The sequence below is a fragment of the Falco cherrug genome, chromosome 4 (genome assembly GCF_023634085.1).
Source record: "Falco cherrug isolate bFalChe1 chromosome 4, bFalChe1.pri, whole genome shotgun sequence".
NCBI lineage: Eukaryota > Metazoa > Chordata > Aves > Falconiformes > Falconidae > Falco > Falco cherrug.
The window spans coordinates 58,985,981-59,008,298 of NC_073700.1; the positions used below are offsets into that span (position 1 = coordinate 58,985,981).

A 22,318-nucleotide genomic window follows, 5' to 3' on the forward strand; every position below is an offset into this window, starting at 1 on the left:
CAATGCTCAATAACCCTTTCAGTGAAGAAATTTTTCCTAATATCCAACCTAAAACTCCCCTGGTGCAACTTAAAGCCTTTTCCTCTCATCCTATTGCTTGTAACTTGGGAGAAGAGACTGACAGCCACATCACTACAACCTCCTTTAAGGTAGTTGTAGAGAGCAATAAGGTCTCCTGAGCTTCCTCCTCTCCAAGCTAAAACACCCCACTTCCCTGAACTCAGAAGACTTGTGCTCTGGACCCTTCACCAGCTGCGTTGCCCTTCTCTGGACAAGCTCCAGCACCTCAATGTCTTTCTTGAAGTGAGGGGCCCAAAACTGAACACAGTAGTTGGGGTGCAGCCTCACCAGCGCCAAGCACATTGAGATAATCACTTCCCTTGTCCTGCTGGGCACGCTATTTCTGATACAACCCAGGTTGTACTACTTTCTTGCAAATTCTGTGACACAAAGAAAGCTCTGTGTGTTTGAAGATGAGGCAGATGCCTTTGGTAGGAAAATCCCAGGTCCTTTAGATTCTTGCAAGTGCAGTGTGACGTCTGAAATTCTAGCCAAAACACATTTTTTTCCCCTCTTTGAGGTGACTGTCCCACTTTCTGTTTATGTCATCTCTGTTATCCAGCAAACGTTTCCACCTCTGACAAGTTGTTGCCTGCATTTGTCGTAATGTCAGTGTTGCATGTGCTTTATCTTGAAGAACCTGTACATTTCTAGATGACACAACTAGGCCATGCTAATTGGTTTTGAGGTGTCACACCCTTCCAAAAATAACAAGCAATACCAATACAAGGATATGGTCCTCTGAATGGAGATACTCTTTTCTCAGTAGAGGATATTTTCAAGAAATTTGTTATCCCCAGAATCAGTAGTGAATTCTGGTTTACTGAGTTACTGGATAGGCAAAGACATACTTAAATTGGTGAATAATGGCTAGAATAAACAATTCCCGCTGGAAAATGGTAAGCTTTGTTCAATCTCATGAAATTGGAGAAGGTTTTAGTGTGGTTATTTGTATGAAATCATTCAGAATGTAGTGTTGAGAAACAATTTAGTGATTATCAAGAACATTAAATTCCAGATAAATGGTGGTGCTGTTTCTGTCCGCTCATTGCTGCTAGTGTTCCTGGGGGGAGGCATCAACTGGCATAGCAAGTGGTGTTTCATCAGAAATTGTTACTGCCTTAAGTCATGGTGGCTTCATTTTTTCAATAACTGCTTTCAGTGTTGGTGCCTTTACAAAATGCATCTCTGGCTGTGTTGCTGAATTCTTGTTGATGTCACTGTTGCAGAAGCTGTGATGGACTCAAAGGTTGGTTCTTTGAGCCCTGTTGTGACATTTTTAGCTGCCTAGTTGCTGCTTGCCTGCTTTGTGGAAAAAAGAGGATCTGAATACTGCTGTGTGCTTGTGTAACTTGGAGGGAAATTAGATTATTTTTCTCTGGAAGAGCAAATCAGACTTCTTTCAGAGATTTGAAATTATCAGTTGCAGTCAAAGTTTCACAGGATTGTCTTTGTCACAGTCATATTCAGATCATGATGAAGCAGCTTGTATTCTCTTGGTTAGCCGAGTCCTGGATTGCATTTATCTTTGTGGTGAAATTATTGAACATCCCTAAACTTAATTTTCACCCTTTCTTTAGTTTGATTCACTTGACATGCTTTTAAGATTTCTTGGCATATGCAAATAATTACGCATATAGATCTACCTCTAAGTAGAATGGACTAGAAATATGCATGTCTTGTTTCACAAAGCTTTGCGCTTATTTATTTTTTAAAGGTATTACTTAGTAAGCCAGTAAGATCTATATCGGCTTAACTAGCAACTAGGAATCAAATGCCCCTAAATTTAGGTGCATACAGTGAATACATCAAGATGCATGTGAATATCTACTGGAATTTTCCAAAGCAGCAGCTCATATTGATTACACCATTACTGATCTGATTTTGATAATTCCTATGTGTATTCCACTACCTCACATCACATCACTAAATAGCTTTGCAAACCTGACCTTAGTCCCTCTGTTTGACGTACTTCAAAAGAGTGCAGTAAGGTTAAAAGGAAGCACATATGTTGATGAGTTAAATCAGGGCACATCCTAAGAGGTACTTAAAATGAAAATTTCTCTTTGGTTGGCTTGTTTGCTGATCCTAAATAACTGTTCTCATAAACCTCTGTTAAATCGGTAAGGACATAATTTATTAATCTCCTATCAGTATTCCATTCTTGTCCTTGTGTCTCCCACTTCTTGAAAAATGAATACACTGTTTGGACAGCCATTTATAATCCTATATATTTGCTGCTACATAATGGCAGTTGACCAAAAGCATTAACAAACCTTCAAAATAGCTTCCAAGAGCCTCAGTCGTTTTAGACTTTTATGTTATTAAGACAGGTGGATTGAATAAATGGGGTAATTTTTACTTAGAAAACTATGAGTGATCTGGTAGGCTTTTTTTCTAATCAATTTATGAAGACAAACGGGTGTGAAAGAATATGCACCAGCACTAATAGGGAAGTAGCACAAACATCTACAAATTCAAATTAGTGCCAAATTTAAAAAGGAATTATTTAATTTTAGGTGATTTCAGGGGACTTCAGACAGCTAATCTAGAACTGTGTTCCATAAAGTCCCTGCTTAAAGTCCACTAACTCCAGATGACTGGAACTCATTAGATGCTTTTCTGTTCAGTCTGAAAACTTTCTGAATTACCTGTAGTGGCAGTTCTGTACATTCAAATCTGCCCTGAGAAGACACATCTCAAGACAGCTCCTCACCTGTCTGTAGTCCTGATGGGAGACAGAAACTGGACTGAATTGTACCTACAACCTTCAAGATTCCCTGATCCAGTATTTATTCCTAGAGAATATCCAACATGCACCCTCACAGGGTGGGTTTTTTTTAAAAACCTCCATCATTGCTCTTTTCTTTGTAAAAGCCTGCAGGAAAAGAATATTTGAACATGCTGAAGCTGTGCCAAACTGGTGGAAGAAATCTATGGCTGTCAGGGCCAGAATGAGAACAACAGAGTGGAAGAATATCTTGTTAGCCTGATGGTAACTGGCCTTTTTGAGATGTCCATCTCCCTATGTATGCTTTTTTTTTTTAATTCCTTTTTCTCTCCAGAGTTTTCCTTCAGCTGTGGGGTTCCAAACCCTAAACTTGTGTTGTCATTACATCCCCATGGTCTTTTATTAGATGTAGGTTTTAGTTGTCTTCCAAGCGACCAGACAGCTGTGAATTTAGTGCCAGCTAGTCCAAGGAGTCACAGATCTGTTTAAAAAAAAATAATCTCTGTTTTATAAAGAAGTCGTCTTTAAATGAAAGTATTTTGTCTTGTCTGCTCCCTTTGAAATCTGTGCCATGCATTTGAAATGCTGACTGGTTAAATCCCTTCAGTTTCTCTAAGATTCTGCATGCACAAGTTCTTTTCAGCAAGTGGAAATTCAGAATTTCTCCAAGGTATGCTGCTTCTGTGTGCTACCAATTTATAGTGCTGAATTCGAGAGGAATTGTATTGGCTTCTCCCAACACGGGCAATTAAGGATGTGCAGATGTGGCTCAGGCACTTAAGATGGAGCAGGAACCTTGTGCATCCCTTTCACATAGAGAGCTGAGGGTAATCTCCTTGCCTCAAGACAAGAGTCCATCTGAGGTAGCTGACTGAAGTGTCAGTGGATACTATTGCAAGATGGTTACTTTTTTGATAGACCTGCAACAGCCTGCTTTGCCTTTCTAAAAAAAAAAAACAATAACATATTTCCTTTTCTTACTGAAGACCCCCTTGAGAGATCATATTAATCAGGCAAACTGGTTGTTGTCATGGCATATCTGACTTGAGCATCAAATACCGGCAATTTACAAAGCAGAGAAGAATATGCACAGTGGAGACCAGTTCAGCAACATTAGCCGAGTCTTGCATGGCTGCCAACAGCTCTTGGCATCTGAAGAAAAATTTATTTATCTGTAACTTTAATGCTTAACTTCCTGGGTTTTTTTTGAAGACATGGAATTGGGATCTCATCCTAATGCCTCTCAGATAAAGCTTCCAAAGACGGAATACTAATTAAGGCAAGAAAGACAGTATTCAGTGCAAATTTCCTATTTCAATGTATGGCCATACTAGGTATAGTGGTAGACCGGGACCCCAGTGTGGGGTGCAGCTGTACAAACACGTGTACATCTGCACCTTCTTTTACATAGGCTTTGCACTTACCTTTTCTAGCAGCAAACTTGTACAACCATTGATCCTGAGCACGCTCCTCTGTGGGTTTTTTTACTGCCTTTCATCACCCCCTGCACCAGTTGCAAAATCATAAAAAATCATATGGGAAAGACCTTCTTGGTCGTGTGGTTTATCTTTTTTGCCAATTTGGCAGGATTATGCCTCACAGCACATTTTCTAGTGCCTCATACAGGCTATTTATAAATGTCCTCAGCATTAGGACTTTCACCAATTTCCTTTGGAAACAGTCCTTCTCACACTACCAGGAAGTACTTGCTGATATTCAGCCGTGTTCTCGATTTCATTTAATTAGACCTAGGTGTGTATCAGGACTCTTGGTGGATAAAATCAGCCGTCTACTGACCACTGAGCAAACATTTATCCACCAGGTGTTGGAAGTACCCTCTGGAGCAGCTGGTCTCCCTGGCTTTGAAAATCCTCTCACCATGTGGCTCCAATTAACCTTGTACTGCTCCAGCCTGTCTCCTCGCTCTTCAGGTGTGTTGGTGCTTTCCATCTCTGCCAGTTTTGGTCCATTTCTTCTCTGCCTCTTTGACCTCACTTGCCTTCATCTCCTTGCTCGCTCAACCCTCCTGGTACTTCACTGTGTCCCTGCCTTTTCTATGTGCTTTTGGTTTCTTTCTTTGCTGCTCCCTCTGGCTCCATCTCTTCCCCTGAAGAGCCTTTTCTTCCAGCCTACTTTCTTTTTTTCCCCAAATTTTTTATCCTGTAAAGCCACTTTTGCCTACTGTTCCCAGTACTTGAGTAGCAGTGTTTTCCCCACAAAAAGCCCTCATTCAACCACTTGTGGAAGACTGAATTATTCTTGCAGTGCCCATAAAACTGATTTTTCCAATGCTTCTTTTAGTCCAGCCTGGAAAGCTAGACAGTTTGTTTGTTTAGGGATTTGGGTTTCTTTGGGTTTTTTGGTTGTTGGGTTGTTTTTGTGTTTTGGGGGTTTTTTTGGTTGTTTTTTTTTTATAATTTTAAGACCTGCAAGATATTTTTTTGAATAATCTGTGTGGTGCCAGAGGTGCCTCTTTGTGTCCCATGCTCACTCATTGTCCAGTGCTTACTAGCGCAAATAATAACATAAGAAAGTGAACAGATCAGCATACTAATTCCACAGTATATAATACCCCTTAGTCTTCAGCATCCCCAGTGTCATGTATCCTTGCCACAGGGTATGCTCCCCCCAGCACACACGTTAGATCAAAATAAATGATCAAGTGTATCCTCAGGGACTGCTGAATTGCTGCATTTGATAAAGGAAAGAGAATTTCTGTTCTGTCTTGGTTTGGTTGGGCTTTTAGGTGACACCAGACAGTACGTATATAGATGATATAAGCCAGGGGCCATTAGAGATTCACAAGTTGGACGCTTTTGTCTTGGCTAACGATAGTAATAGACATTAAAATAGTGTATCTTTGTTTCTGTAGTGCCTGCAGAGTTGCTATTATAATAAATCAGAGGGATTATATTAATAAAAACAGTCAATGTAAGAGCAAATATTCATTTGGTGTTTTCTGGAGTGATACAAAAATATAATCAGGAAATTCTAAAATCCCTTTGGAAGTTCATTGGAAAAGGAAAATACAATATTTTAAATAATAAAAAGTGTACCTTAACTATTGAAAAATTATTTTTTATTAAAATATATAACTGTCACCACATGAAAACTAGAAACATGTTTAGCTGACGAGTTCAAAGTCTAAGCAAACAAAAATTGCTTAGTCAGAACAGAAAAATGGAACATGAATAACAATGCTTGAGTTCCCTGAGAGAGAGAGAGAACTAATATTTTTTTTAAATATCCAAGAGAAATATTGCTGGATTGTTTTCTTTTCCAGTGTTATTCTGAGAAGCCTTTTCCAGAAAGAGATATTTTATGTATAGTTTTAAAGGCAGTAGGGCTTGGGTCTGACCTGCTTTTGATAGTGTTACATTAATAGTGCTGAAATGTGGGGATGCTGTTTATTTATACAATGTGGAAAAAAACAAGTGTCGTTTTTATCTGCATGCTTTAAAAATGTCAGTAAAACATACTTTGCTGCTGCAGGGAAAATATGTTAAGCTAACACACTTTATTTTGATGGAAACATCACTAGTTAGGAATCAAACCTCCTCGCAAAACTTTGGATACTGAATTAAATATACAACTACGAGACAGTTGAGGACACTGTTTGTTTTGAAATGCCTTGATTTTTTATCTTGGGATCTCTTGGCAGGATTTAGGGAAATAATATAAGATATAAGATGTTTGTTTAAAGACAAGAATGTTACATTTATACATCTGAAATATTTTGCCTCTTTAAAGTGTATTATGTAATGCAAGTTGCTTTCTTCTGCTCAGATCTCACGATAGGCTGAAATGGTCTTTTGCTGTTATGAAACCCCAGTTACTGATACGGTGTTTGTTTCTTGCCATTTTACTATCATGTCTCAACAAGTCCTGCATTTCTTTTTTTGGCTCTATCCTGTTTTCCATGCCTTGTTGGTGTGTGCACTGTATGACAGTGTCTGGTTGTATAACTGGGACATTGTAGGGGACTCTGGGCTCCAAGTCATGCACAGGTGAACAGCAAATGAACCATGGAATTGCAAGTGAATAGTACAGGACTTCCAGCACTGAGCTGTGACTCAGGAGCACTGGGTTGTGTCCCTCCGTGAGAGGCGGAGAGGACTACCATAATACATGCTTGTAGGGGACAAGCTACATCCTGAGATAACTTGTGTGCAGGCAGACTGAAGTGCTCTCCAGAGTCCCTAATGAAATCATCTGGCTCCCCTATGACTCAGAAAAACCCTTCTGCTTTCAATAACTGCATCAACAGACTGATTCTGGTGAATCTTATTGCAGGGGGTTATTCAAGATATTTCTGCCTCTAGCTGCCTGCTCAGCCCTTCTACACAAGGTCACTCTTGCTGTAGCAGGGCTACAGAAATAATGTGTCTTGCTGTTCCCAACTGGTGCAAACCATCTTCCTTCACCCACCATGATACCCGGAGCATGACGTGACTTTGCTTCTGCTGTCCCTGGTCTGTCATGGCGTAGAGAGCTGGAATCGGGAAGTCCTTTAAATAGCTGTAATTATTTATTTCAGGGCAAATGAATCACAGCCCAGAGCTGCATGATCAGGATTTTTTGGTGGGTGAGGACCATTTGGCTGGCTGTTTTTCACTGAGCTTTTAAAGTATTTGACTTCTAAAGTATTGCAATTTTATGTTCCCTTAATATATTTTTTCCATGAATTGTGTACACACATACATGCACGATATCTGTGTGCATGACTAGACAAACTCAATTATGTGAAAGCTTGATTCTTAAGAATTAAAACCATAAACTGAATGTATTTGGAATGGAAGTGGCTCTTTCAGTTTTGAACTGAGCTGTGAGGCAGAATGTTTTCTTTTTTCTGTACTTTGAGAATTTTTAATTCAGACATTTCATCTTTGGTGGTTTTTTCTGCCTCGTGGTTTCATCTTGCCTTTTTGTGGCTTTCTTTGATTATTCCTTTGTGTCCTAGTTTTCCTTAGAAATTAAAAATGTATTATTTCTTTTAATTTGATTCTCTTGTTCTTTTTTTTTTTTGGTGCTAGTTGTCACCAATTCCAAATAGTCATAAAGTCACTCTTTATGCAGTTCAAGATGGAATTCAATTGAGCTAACTGTCCAGATTTTTGGTAGCATGTAGTCAGTTTGTGTCCAAAACATAGGTTACGGGGTGTCCAAGTAGCTTTTGGAAGTTTACGTCTGTTATGACGTATGTCGCTAGGACTTAGAAGCTAGACCTTTGCATTGTGTGCTCATGTTGTCTTTTAATTAAATGTCAGGATCTCAGTAGTGAAGATCAAAATGATTCCTTCTTTCAAGTTCCATCAGGAAGGAGGCAGAGCGTTTCTGTTTGTTTTCTCTCTTGATGAGATAAGGTTCCTTTTTCATCTAAATGTTAAGACTTTTCATCCCTGACTTTGAAGATACAAAAAAAAAGCAGTGGATGAAACTACTCAAATGTAAAGATATTTTGATCAGGCAGTTGTTGAATTTGTAAAGGGGGGGCATAGTTGCACTTTAGACTATCATATACATGATTTGCTGAGGTGGGGTTTTCTTTAAGACTGAAGTTACATATGTCAAAGGTGGTATTTTCTTAACAGCTAAAACTTTAAGAACCATGTTTAGAAACATCACAGCCCATCAAGTCCACTTGCTAAAGTATAATCAAGTTTGTGAGCTCTTCAGCAGCAAGTCTCCCAGCCGTAATGGGCAAACTGACTTGTGCTTTGTGTGTTTCCCACAGGAGGACACCCAGTAATCCCAATATCTCTGGCAAATTTAGAGATCAAAGAGGAGGATGATTTTGGGAAGGAGAGGAGGTGACAGCAACTCTGCCACTTTCCTTTAAACCTGAGCATCTGTTGCTATGGAAACCCCGGAGCTTGATGATGGGGCAACAGGAATTGTTCCCCTCCGTCCCGATGCCGCCGTGCTGGAAGCGCCGGACACCCGCTGCCAGCTCCCCCGGTGCCTACCCGAGCACATGCCCGATTTCTCCCCGGGGAGCGTTAATTCGCGGCCGCGGTTTTCCGGGTCCCCGCGCAAGGGCCACTCAAAGGCGGCGCAAGGGCCGCGGCGGCGGGGGTCGCCGGGCGTGCTCCCGGGCGCGCTCCCGCTTCGGGCCGGTCCGATCCCGGTCCCGACCCCGGCCCAACCCGGCCCGGCCGCCCCCGGCGCTGGGACCGGGGTTGTTTATCCCCGGCCGGTGCTGCCGGGAGCCACTTTGGGTGGATTTCCACTGAGGGGCGCTGAAGCACGTTTTAATGCAGCAAAAATGAATTAATACAAAAATAGTAAGAGACACAATTTACCGGATTCTTTTAAAAAGCGACAACAACAACCTCCCCAAACCCGCAATATTCCCCCACCCCCCACCCCCTCCTCCCACTCTCCCCAGCCATGGGAAAGCGGGGTAAGGAGGAGGACAGGGTGGAGGGGACGGGGACGGGGCACTTGCCCGCTGTGCCGCGGCCGGCTGGGGCAGGGCAGCGCAGCGGAGGGGCTTCCCCGGCCGCCCCTCGCCCCTTCCCCGGGGCCGAGCCGCTCCGGACACACCGGCCTCCCCGCGCCCCTCCAGCTGCCGGTCCCGCCTCGCTCCTCCCCGCCTCGCCTTTCCTCTCCCCACCTCTTTTTCTCTCTCACGGCTGGCGATCAGGTGTCTGTTGCTCTTATTTTGGTTTTGGTGGTTTTTTTTCCAAGTTGTTTCCCCGGGAAAAAAAAAAAAAAAATAGGAAGAAGAAAAACAAGGTGCCGAAAAGGAGATGATTGTAGAAGAGCCCTCCCTCCCCAGAAGAGCAACGTGCTTTGAATGAGGCTTCCCAGCCTCTTCCACTCCGTCTCACACACTCTGTCACTCTGCCTCTCGCTTGTGCACACTGTTGGTATGCGACCTCGGAGGCGACTGCTCCGCCACCTCTGCCTGGGGAGCCGCTGACAGCCAGCCATTGAGCCAGCCCCCCTTCCATTTTTTTTTTTTTTTCTCTCCTGCTTTTGCAAACACACGCACACCCCCAAAGCACATTTAATGCTGATCCACTCAGACGCCATTATCGGGGGTACGTCTTCGTGGAGTGTTTTGGTTCTTTTTTTTTCTTTCTTTTTTTTTTTTTTTTTTTTTTTTTCCTTCCCAACACTGGATGGTGCAGCATTCCCGGGGCCTGTGGTGTTACGGCTCGATTGCGTTTTATTATTTATTTATCTATCTTCTCTCCTCTCCCCCTCTATTACTCCTCCGTCTCTGCTCTCTCGATCCCCCCCCCCCCCCCCCCCCCGCTTCTCTCCGGGTGCCGGTGCAGAGGACCGGGGAGCAGGATCCCTCGCTCTCCCTTCCCCTGATGTGGGACTGATCCTCGTCCGCGTGTAGCATGCTGTAGCCAAAAAAGAAGAAAGGAGGGGGAGAAAAAAAGGGAGAGGGAGAAGCGTCTCTCTTTCCCTCCCTCCCCCTCGTTTCCCGCGGATTGACTTCATGGCTTCACTGTACCAGCGGTTCAGCGGGAAGATCAACACCTCCCGCTCTTTCCCCGTTCCCCCCGAAGCGAGTCACCTCCTGGGCGCCCAGAGCACCGAGGAGGACGGCGCTGCCGGCAAGACCCCGCGTCCATTGCAACAGGAAAGCAGCCGGCCCCGCTTCCAGTACCAGCCGCGAAGTGACTGCGAGGAGGAGGATGTAAGCGCCGGTGGCGTTCGCGTTGGGCTGGGTCGGGTTTCGGGTGTGCCCCCTCTCCGCGCCCCCGTCCTGCCGGATGCCTCAGTGCCCCTCCAGGCTGGCGGCGATTTCTCGTGGTTTGTCCGCTCTTCCCAGCGGCTCTTTGCGCTCCTCTTCTTCGCCCGAAGTGCCGGGGATAGTACGGGACGGAGCCGAGCCGAGCCGGGGCTCGCTCGCCCCCGCGCTGCCCCCGCACCGCTCCCCGTTACCTGGCGGCTGGCGCGGCTCCCCGCTGCCGCGGAGCAGGGCTGGGGCGCGGGGGCAGCACGTTTGGAAACGGCAAGTGGAAGCTCCGGGCGTCTCCCTCCCAGCGAGGCGGCAGGGCTCCCCGCTCTCCGCCCCCCCCCTTTTTTTTTTTTTTTATTGTTATTCCATGTTTCACCCGTTAACATACCCTGGGGCAGAAGTCTTCACCTTGTTCCTCCCTCCTGGCTTTCTTGTCAGCCTCCCCCCCCAAGCTGGCAGCAGGGAAACTTTTTAACCCCTGAGCAGCCGTTTCTGCGTCTCCTTCCCTTCCCTGCCCGCCGCCCCGGGGTGAGCCCCGCGGGGAAGCGCAAACTTTGGCCGCGCACCTTGCGCTCCCGCAGTGCCTGCGAGAGCAGCGACTTCAAAGGGCGCATCTGCGTATTGTCTTAGTAACGAGTGACACCCCGGCCGCCGTCTCGCTGCCGCGCCTGATGGAGTTAAACTGGCTCGGGTCGATCGCGCCTAGTTCTCGCGGGGTGGGGGTGGGTGGGAAGAGTGGGTTCGGAAAGATTTGGAAAGCTGGGAGACTAAGGGCCGGCGGTAAATCAAACCAGGTGGCTCCCTATCGCCGGGTAGCGTTGGGTTTGCAGAGGGGTTTGAATGTGTTTTGCCTCTGTAGAAGCACGCACAAGAGGAAGCAAATGGCTGCTGTTGGGAATAACGTTTGCGTCTGTTAAAAATACTTCTTGCCCGGGTGGGACGCGGTAGCTTTGCGGCAGGGGTCGGCTCTGGCTCTGGGAGCCTTCCCAGGAAAGGCTTCCAGCCGGTCTGCCTCGCTCGGAGGAGAGAGTTGTCCTCGCAGGGAAACTTCCGCGGATTGTCGTCGAATTCCCTGTGCCTTTCCCCGTCCTTTCGTAAAGACTTCCGCAGCCCGTAGAAAAGAGCGGTTTTGCAGCACCGAGGCAAACCGACCTAAACCTCCCCGAGGTGACTGCCACACTCAGCCCCGGGGGCCAGCGGTGACAGGACCCTGAATTAACCCTTGCCCGTGACCCCCTCACCGATCTCGGCACTGTTGCTCCTTGGCCCTGGCCAACTGCGGGAGGGGACCTGTCCCTATGCCCGACCGCCACCCGCTCCCCTTCCCCGGCGTGCCGGGGGACACGGGCCCCTTCCCGGCGCCTTGCCGGGCTGTAGGTGTCGCTGCCAGCCAGCGCAGTGCCGCCGCCGCGGGCTCGGCCCCAGCCGCCTCGGGGCTGGGCTGTTGTCATTTCGCTTTCCTGGACTGGGGGACGACACATTTCTAGAGCCGCTTCTCTGATCACCACAACCGCTGAGCCCGGAAGCAAAGGACGCAATTTAGCATGTGCGAGTGATTTATGCTGACAGGCTCCAAAACAATATTAATAACATTAAACTGCTAAAAGGAGAGGTTTGGGTGTGGGGATGTGTGCCTGTGTTTGGGTGGTTGGGTTTTTTGTGTTTGGGTTTTTTTTTGTTGTTGTTGTTCGTTTATTTGTGGGTTTTTTTCTCCCCTTAGGGTTTGTGTGTGGCTGGACAGCACTGTTGGGCAGTGCCATCTGTAGAGGGACGGGTGCCTGCAATGAAGTGTGAAAAGCGTGGCCAGAAACAGGGCTTTGGGGTGACTTCTGAACGCACGTGGGCACTTTGGGTGAATTATGTTTCAAGGAGGCAACGTGCCTGAGAAAGCGCAGTGGGGCGGCGCGGGCAGTTCCCAGGTGCCCCCGTCCAACAGATGCGGCGCTGGGGGTCGCCGGTAGAGGGTCGGTCAGGTCGGAAGGATGAAGACGTGACGAAGCCAGTAGAAATGGCCGTTAAAGCGTGTGCTGCGGGAGGAAGGGTCCTGTCCACGGGGAGCGTGGAGGCGGAGGGCAGGCGGGGCCGCCCGCCGTGCTGAGCGGGCCGGAGCGAGGCCGGCGGAGCTGCCCACGGTGCTGAACCCGCTCGGGACCGGCGGAGCTGCCCACGGTGCTGAACCCGCTCGGGACCGGCGGAGCTGCCCACGGTGCTGAACCCGCTCGGGACCGGCGGAGCTGCCCGCCGTGCTGAACCCGCTTGGGACCGGCGCCGACCTGGTGGCAGCTTCTCTCGCCCTTGGCCGTGGAGAGATGGCTTTGTCTCCCGCCCCAGGACGAGGGAATGCAGACCTGAGCATGAAATCCCCGAGGAACAGAGAAAAGCGAGGCAGGCAGCAGGCAAGGGCTATGGGCGCAGTGCAAGGAGAGCAGAGAGCAGGCTGTTTGTGCAGGGTGCCAGGAGCATGTGCTGTAGCTTATCATGGGGCAAAGCTTAATGAGACGGTATTGAAAACCATTTTCGAAGGTGATTAGACTTTTATTTTCTTTTTTACACAAACACTTTAGCAGGGCTTTCATGTTGTCTTTCATTTTTCTTCGTTAATCTACTAGGAAAAGCTAGAGCTTAAACATCTAGAAACAAAGTTTTGTTGCTTGCCCACACCAAAACAAACCTGAGAATGAGATTGTTCTAACTTTGTCATGTGATTAATAACCGGGAGAGAACTGAGTTTTTTTCATAGGGCACTGGTGATGACTTTCCCTATTGAAATACACATGCTGCATTCAGTACTGTATTTCTAAGCACCAGTACAGACCTCAATGCAGTACAAAACAGAGGGAAAGACAGGATCTTGCCTTTGAAGGTCACAGTATTGTTAGTAAGCATTTTGTCCACTGGAAGTACTATTGGTGGAAAAATACAAGATGAAACCTATATGAAGCTAAATAGGAAGCAGTAACTTGGTAATAAACAACATTTTAAACAAAGACAGTCATAATTTAATATGACAACTACTCACTTCACTTTGCAGCCACCATTGAGGCAGACTTGGGAACATTGGTTTTGTAACATGTAAGTGTAGCAAAGCAGAAGTAACAAAAGTGTTGAAGTATTTTAACAAGTTTTTACTGTATTTCAAATTGTGGTAGGAATATGAGAAATACATAGAGTAGACCTAACTTGTGAGCAAAACTTGGGTTACATATTGCAAATTTTTCATGTTAATTATTAGTTTGTGGAGACAGTCATGTTATTTATGGGAGGAGTAATGAGGAAACTAGGTCCTGTATAAATGACCTCAGAAACCACTTCCCAGTTGTCTCTGTGGCAGTATTGATGCTGAAGTTAATTATTGCAATAGCTGTAAACAAGGGTTTGATGGCATTTTTGCTTTGTTATGGGATAATATTTTTGCTACATTCAGTTAGATATGAGGCAATTATCTGTGAAGACTCTTAATAAAATCTAGTGTGGTGGTATAGCAGATTACAAAGAATTTTGGTAATTTGATTCTTCTTTTTAGATTAATGAGGTTAGCGCTTTCTGTATTGTACTGCAGAAGGGGTTTTCTCCTAGATGTTGACTTGAGATTTTTTTCCGGTAAAATAGAGCTTCTTCATCTTTTCCAAGCTTTTTCTTCTTTGGCATCACAGTGATTAATGAGTTTAATTTTTGCAGGCAACTGCCAGGAGGTGCTGAGTAAGATGTATTATGCTGATTGTGTATAACCCCGCTCCTTTTAATTACTGGGATGATAACAATGCATTAATCAGGTGCACAAGAAATTCAGCACTTTTCTGTAACACAGAATATGGATTTGCTTTGTAAGACACTGACTATACAGTGATCATCACAGAAGTCCCTTTTAAGTTAGATTTTGTATGGTAAGTTATGTGTTAAAAATATTGAACCCTCCACTGAAACATCGTAAGACTTTTCTATATACACAGATGTACACTGCATTCTACAGATTTAGTACTTAGCCAAAGCTTCTATTGGCTTTAATAGGAGACTTAACCATATAAAAATGGCCAGACCCAAAGTACAAGAGCTTTCGTTACTGTGGATATTCTTTCCATAACTGAATTCTGAATATTACTTTCTCTCCTGCATTTACTTAAAACTACATATGGCCATATATTATACTTTACTAGTTTTGCAATTGATTATTCAGAATTATTTATATTTTGAGAGGTTTTTCATTCATATATATATAGTGATAATTTTTAAATGCCTCAGTAAAACTGTGTTTCCTGCTTGAATAAATTAAGGATTAAGTAAATCAAATATTATTTGTTAATAGATTGAGTCTGAGGAAGCGAGAACCAAAGCCATTAGTGTAAAAAAAATTGTAATTTAGGATGTCAGACTTGCTCTTGCATGTAATTGAAAGTGTTAATTTTCAGTTCATTATTTGTCTAATGAGAAGAGGTATTGCCTCCTAGAAATGTATGTCAAGGAGAGTGTTTCAGAAAGGTTGGGGCCTGAGCTGCAGACAACAGGCATTTCAGAAATGATGTGGTCTTTTCCCAAAGAGATGTGTGGTGTGATTGTATAGAAGGGTTTGTAGTTCTGACAGGAATCATAATGATACTGTAAGATAAGTAATCAGAAGTCTATCTACAGTTCCAAACTGCTGTGCTTATTGACAGAAACTGCTGTTTGAGTCTCTAAGAATCTCCTCTTCTGCCTCTTCTTGGTGAGTTCTTGCATGCTGAACCCAGTTGTCCTACAGCCATGAAGCTGTAGTTAGCTGGGGGTAGTTCTTTCAGTGGAATTAGTTAGGCCCTACTGACATTCTGTAAGCTCACATTTTGCAATTAATAAAAAGTACAACTTGCTTCCTTCAAAATAAATAGTTACAAACGTTATAAAAATAATGGGGTTTATTTGCATGGAGGTCCATCATATATTTTGTGATTACTGAATAATGAACACTTTGCTCTGGGGGTGATATGTTTTTTATGCTTTGCTTTATAGCTATATTTAGAAGTAAGCCACCTTATGATATTTACTTCCAGTTTAAAATCAGCCTCTGATTCTGCAGTCTTTACTAGCCATGATGATGCATACACTAAAAAAAATCTGCCAGAGAGAATGTATTTTTAAGTATTCAGGAATAACCGTGTGAAGAGGCTGAATCATCTTCCTAATAGTAGTGAACTGAACAATAAGTTGCGGTAGCTCATGTAGACTACTCAGCTCAAGTTATTTCTCCTGAGCTAGAGCTAGTAGCTCAAGTGCAGAAAGAATACACTGAACCCAGGGGCAAAGGAGCTTGTGTTGGTTTCCAAGGGGCTTTCAGAGTCTTAGGGGCTGGGAAGAATACCTATGAGTGTGTGCTGCTCTCTATTCCTCTGTATATTTTTGTTTCAGAAAAGGCCAGAAAGAGGACAGTTCTTAGGGCGTCCATCACAGCTTTGCAAATTATCTTTGGGAGTCAGATTTTGTCCCTTGAAATAAAAACCTTTACATTAATTTGGGCTAACATATTTATTCTTGTGATGGTTCAGCAAAATCTCCCATTAAAATTCATTAACTGCAAGTTGATTTTACTGGGATTTTTGCCTGGTATGCTGGATGCTTCCCACCCGGCACATTGCCATGATGTACGAGTATTTTCATGCTGTGACCAAGGGGTGGCAGTGTGTCTTGATTACACTGTTCCTGTGGAGCACTTGGCATTTCATTGCTTTTATAGTAAAGTACCAACAAACCATTTATTTATGTACTCATACCTACGTGTGAGGGTTAGGTTCAATTCCTTATTGCTTTCTATAGATTTGATTGACCTAATGGCAGTTTTGTAACTCTCTTCTTCACCATCAGGGAGAAATATTTTGTTTTCAAAGCTCATAAAAAAAATGGTTCAACAACAGTTTTAAATGGTCCCGTATTCAAGCATGGGAGAAGGAGAGGAGAAACAAATCTTTTTTTTTCTGAGGGAATGTTTTTCTCTTTTCTCCCAAAGGAAAACAAAACCCTCCAGTCTTTTTCAAAAAAACAGGTGCATTGTGATACAGTGATCTGTGATACAGATTTTCAAACATACACACAGATAATTCAGGTTTGTAAATTCAGGCTTTTTGAAAAGATATTTGTGATCAAACCCCAAAATATGTATTATAATCTATTTCTTAATTAGGTGCATAAATACTCATTTTGGATCAGGTTCTTAGTCACTCATGCACCTTTGGTAAACGTTATCTGTATTCATTAAATTGCAGGTGTTTGGTAGAGTCTGTGCATTACCCTGCATGAAGAGATCTACGTGCCATGGTCTTTACTGCCGATATGTAACTAAAAATGAGAGCAAGACATGGGCATTGGGCACATGTATGTTTTGCAGCACATAGCAGTGTAGAAAGGAACAGAGGAAGAGTGTAGTGGTACAATGCAGTAAGGTGTTTTGAGGGGTGAATGGGCTGTGGGTTTTGTGTAGTGGAAACACGAGTACTTCACAACTTTTCCACCTGTAGAGTGTTTGGGAACCTTCATTTCCCACAATCAGTGGGAGTTTTAGTTACTTCTCAGCTTTTAAGCACGTTAATTTAGAGATCTTTCATACTTTGCTTTGTTAAAGTAACACTTGAAAGTCATAAAGATTACAGCAAGGACTGACACAGTTTTTAAGCCTCAGGACACTTGTAATGTGGAGCCAGGGAGAGAAGAAGAGCAGGGTCTGATGCTCATCCACATTGTGAGAAGTAAGTTTAAGCAAAGCTAATGGAGTATGTGAGGTAATGTGTAGGTCATGTAAGGCTGATAGTGAGTCTCTGCTGATGAAATCTTACCAGACTTCCATTGAGCATATTTTGTAATTGCTTAGCACTGGTGTAGTGTAGATTATTTTCCTCTAAAGGTGCTTGTTGGTAAAGCTCTGCTGTTACATAGATTCTTCCATGAGCTGCTGTCTCTGTGCCTTCTGAAATGGCATTTAATGTTATTATCTTCACTTTGCAGGTGGAAAACCAGAGGCTGAGTTGACACACTGTCTCATAGTGCATCTCAGCTCTATGGCAGTGATGGTTTGCTGTGGCTCAGCTCTGTGAACTATTGCAGTTTCTGGTCCTGGGCCACCAGGGGCTTTAAGACTAAAAATTATTCCAGTTATCACCAAGGATATTCTTACAGGTGTAAAACTAATGGTGCAGTCCGACACATTTAAGTCATTGCTGTATCTAGCACTTGTTCTTGACAGTTTTCATGTGATGTTTCAAATGTCTGATGTTTTCCTTTAGCTGTTCGAGTGTTTAGAGTTTGCTTTGAGAGAAGAGAAATTTAAAGTATCCAAAAGGAAGGACAGGAGCATCTTAATACTTCCATTACATAATATTTCAGTGTGTGTGTTTGTTGGTTGGTTGGTTGGGGTTTTTTTCCCTGTGTTTGTCAATAGCATCTGCTCTAGCATTTCAAGTAGATTTCATTCTAGGCAGACCTCAAAAGCAAATGCAAATTTCTCCCGAGGCTTGCTATCTTGGACATACAGAGCTACATGAAATGGAAAAGCAGCAGTGGGAAATGCCTGGTAACCTCAGCTCTAGTCATACCATAGTGATTAATTCTAAAGTGTTTATGACAACAGTATGTATGTGTTCCTTATTTTCCATTAAAATGAGCTCCAACACTCTGTAAAAGAAAGTAGCTGTGGTATTTTGGTCAGAGGAGAAATGAAACCTATTGGAGACTGAGCAAATACAGATGTTACAGCAGTCTTCAAGTTGTAGATCTGAAGCCACCTGGTGAGCAGAGCCAGCAGGAGTTTTACACAGGATCCCTGGGCCTGCTGCTTTCCTCCCTTTCTGACAGATGCAGAGGGAGAATAATGCCCAGCATCTGGGCAGCAGCAGGGGCTTGTTACTGCTCTTTGTCCCTTCTCAAGGGTACAAGCAGTGGTTTGCAGAGCCCAGTCATGTAGAGTTTGTGTCTGTGAAGATGAACCCAAAAGTCCTGCAGTGCCTCTAGGTAAGGTGGACAAAAAAATACTTGTATTTGTAAGGGCAGCCTTTGGCAAAAGAAAAAGTATGAACTGCTGGCAGTAGCAAAACAGACATTTATGCTTGTGTCAGGGTCAGAGAAAAGCAATCTGGTGGCAGCTGTTGCTGCTGGCAGGTAGGGTGGTATGAGAGGTGGCTCTGGGGTGGATGGCTCTTCCCATTTACTCCCTAGACCTCCCAGTACCTTAAAAGCAATAGAGGCTGCAAGCACAGCTCGGCCTTTCCTCTCTCCGTCTCTCCAGACCTACCTCATAGGCGAAAAACTCAGTTTGGTTTGCACTGCCAGGAAGCCATGAGTCAGTCCGTCCTCCCTGTCTAACAGGTGGCTGCTGGCAACCTTATCTCTCTCTGCCCTGGCGCCTAAAGATGGATCTCCCAGCAAAGACCTCAGATGGCTCCTCTCCAGCAGCTTCACAGTGACATGCCCTCTGGCATTGCAAAATGCAAGTTTCAGCTGCTGCCTGTCTCCCTTGCTCTTCTTTCAGGACAGGCAGGTCAGGTTATCTCATGTTGCAGCGGAACCAGGAAGCCTCAAGCAGAGAGGAAAGAGGGTGTTGGGATCTGCTTTAAATAGCACTTGACCTCTTGCATAAGAGACTGATTGTCCCAAGATAAGTTTATTGCATACACAGCTCTGAGATTTGCAGAGATTGCTCATGGGATTATGTTTCATGTGACTGTAGAATCCTATCTTTATTTGCTTGTCATTTATTGCTAAATCCCTCCTCATGTTTGTGGATAATCTATATTAAATATGGTTTGTCTTTGTTTGTTTTTTTTTTTTTTTTATTTCCTTTAGGTGCCAGAAAAGAAAGGTAATACTTAAAAGGCCAAATATCTATTACACTGGTAATAGGGAAGCTGTAGAAATCAACAATGATGTTGCCATAGAGACATAAATGGTTTATAGTGAACTGAAGATTTCCACTTTTACTAGTCTTCCTGCTGGGCATACTGAATGTAAGCATGTTATTGATACAGTTCTTCTGTCTGTTCTATATTAACTTATTTTTCTTTTTTTTTTTTTAAATTTGGGTCTTTGTAATCCCAGATACAAGTTAAGGCACCTGGAGAAAACACTAAATGCATTATATTGCTTCACAATGGTTCTCTAATAAAGTGGGTGCTGTTGAAGCAGCTTCATTGTATTGTGAACTGCAGTGCAAACAACATGTGTCAAAACATACAGTGATTCATTGCAAACGAGTAATTAGTAAAGACTGATGTAGCCAAGGTTTAGGACCACAGTAACCTGATCTATTGTACTTGCCTTATTTACACTCTCTGTGTTTGGGTTCAGTGTGCTTGGAACAGGCTTCTTCAGGGAGTGGGTAACTGTCACAGATTTCTGGGCACATTTCTATACCTTCTGTTTGAGGTGACACAGATCTGTGGTACAGCACTGGAAAGAAGGGTAGGAAACCTGCTGCATGACTTGCAGCTAGTTATTTATCCCTGTGGGGCAGGAACTGCATCTGTTGGCTACCATAAAGGAATCAAGGCTGTGACTTCATCTGTGGCTTCACTGTGGTGGTGCAGAATTAAATCATTTCTGCGTTCGGCCTAAAGCTTTGGGCTAAAAAGAACCCATAGAAACATGAGATTATTAATTAGCAGTGTTGTCGTTAATTCAGACAGTGGCAACATTTATGGGAGCATTGCTAATAACCAAAACAGGCTTGTTTGTGCTTGTTTACAGTGGGCTAAAGGTCTCTTTCATTACAATGTTTCACAGGCAGTGCCAGGAGCTGATAATCACTATAATGCACATTTTTCTTTTAGCTAAGAAAAGCTAATAAGCATCTGTAGTTTTGAAAATGTCAGATTGAGCCAAAGTGCATGCAATTAGATAAGGATAATGTAGCTGATAATAAGAAGATACATGATGCTGGATGAGCAGTTATCAGACTATTGTGTTTTGGCTGCTGAAGTGCTGTGTGTCATATAAAAGAAAGTGGTTGTTGGTTGAGGGAAAACATGCCACAAGTTGTCAGAGATGGAAATGTGAGCTAATGTGGTAAAGTGACAAGGTTAGTCCTGAGGGAGTATAAACATGCATTTCAGTCTCTTGATAGATGGGAGGGTTGTCTGGGTTAAAAGTCATGTACTTGGGAAGGTGAGAAAGGCCACTGAGAAAAAAAAAAAAAAAAAAGAAAAAAAAAAGAAGCAGCAAATGTGGAAAGGAAGATGGGCAGAATGGAGTCATTTGTGGTTGCTTTCTCTAAGTTTTTTTTCCCTGTTTTCAAAGACTGTCTTGTGTCTGTGATGTCTGGGCTACTCTGGCTGCTTTAGTGTGTTAAAACCTTTCTAAGAGAACTTCTTTGCCCAAAAGGGGATACAGCCAGGATGCACTGATTAAGAGTCTGGATGTGAATTTTCAAGCAGTGTCCTCAGTTTAATTTGCCATTGGGGGAAAGAATGAAGCAGACTCTAAAAGCAAGAGAAAACAGCAAGAAGATGAAAACCAGACAGGGGACAATGAAGGGAAAGAAGAAAGAGGGAAGCTGAGATGCACAGAACTGGATGCCAGCTCTAATACTGGAAATGAAGAAATTTTGCTTCTGAAATGTTTTTTGCTATAGGGCAAAATATTTCTTGTGATTGACACAGAATATTCTGCGCTTACCCTTTCCTCCTACTTAGCGTAATCCAGGAACTAGCTCTGGGCCGAAAGGAAGGTTCTCCCAAACCTGGGTAAAGAGGATTTTTTTGTCTCGTATTTTTTCCCAAAATGTCTTTCACACCTTTATACCACCTCTGTTGAAATATTCTGATGTCCTCAGAGAGGAGAAGCTGGAAACCATTTCTCCCATATTTTGGTTCTATGGTAAGTTTTACCAGTTTTTTTCTCTTTAGAATGCTGCAAGTATTACATATCTTTCTTAAATACTTGATAGAAAAGCTGCTTGTGTATAGTTTGCATCCTCTCTTCTGTAATTTCTTTAGGAAGATATTCTATAAATGCATAATTAGTGACCAATTGTGTAGTGCTACAGCTGCAATCTCAGAAAAAAAAATGTATTATCCTTATTAAATGTTTGCATTGTGGATAACAAATTCAAGGTATATTTTAGCACTTACAAAACATTGTCCATTTCTGTTTCATTTTACACCCTTTTTGGTGTAACTTCAGCCTAGATTAACTGTTTGTATTACAGGGGTGCACAGAAGCATGTGTTTGATGGGTGTGTGTGGAGAGGTCTCAAGGACAATCTTCTTATACCCTCCGGTCTTCACCTTATGGATGGGAGCTGAGTTTCCCATGCTATCACCATTCCTGTGCTGCATGACATGATTGCACTTCTGTGTCTTTTCAGGCTGAGTCTTCAACTTTCCTGACCCTTCCCCATGACGTGTGGCTGCTCAGCTAGGAGATCTGTAACTGAAAAGCATGTTTTTGATAGCCCTTTCTTCTTGCATTCAGTCATTCTGAAAGACTTCTCCATGTCTGTCAATGTGGGTTTGAAAGAACGGAGTTCGTGGCATGGGCTCAGGTCAGGTTTCTGGTAAGAAAGCTTTCAGAAAGCATCACTGTAACATTCACTGTCTGGGGGCATTTAAGCTCAGGGTGGGTTGAAATTCTCTTCCTATGAATGTTCAGGGGAAGTCACTTAGCACATTCCCAGGACACAAATTCACAGCATGTGTAAACTTGGCCAAAAGGATTACTTTTGTCATATTTTTTTTGTTTGTTTGTTTTGTTTTTACAATTTGGTCAATAGAAAATTATGTGCTCCTTCATAAGCTGTTCTCCAGACCTTCGGCAAGCTTCATGTTAGAGGAGAGGAAGAAGATTGGAGATCAGCTGTCTCCTCTCATGTTGGGTCA

The 22,318-nt window shown here is 43.5% G+C and overlaps 1 protein-coding gene across 2 annotated transcripts in view; it reads left to right on the forward strand.

Moving 5' to 3' along the window:
- The window catches only part of DPP6 (dipeptidyl peptidase like 6), a 572,381-nt gene that overhangs the window by 139,596 nt on the left and 410,467 nt on the right, over nucleotides 1–22,318 (forward strand). Inside the window, exon 1 of one of the 2 annotated variants that reach the window (XM_055709073.1) lies at nucleotides 10,063–10,448. The exons of the other annotated variant lie outside the window; for it this stretch is intronic. Coding sequence (XP_055565048.1) covers nucleotides 10,248–10,448 — 201 coding nt within the window. The 5' untranslated portion in view covers nucleotides 10,063–10,247. Of the gene's footprint in view, nucleotides 1–10,062; nucleotides 10,449–22,318 lie in introns of those variants that run through there. 2 annotated transcript variants of the gene reach the window in all.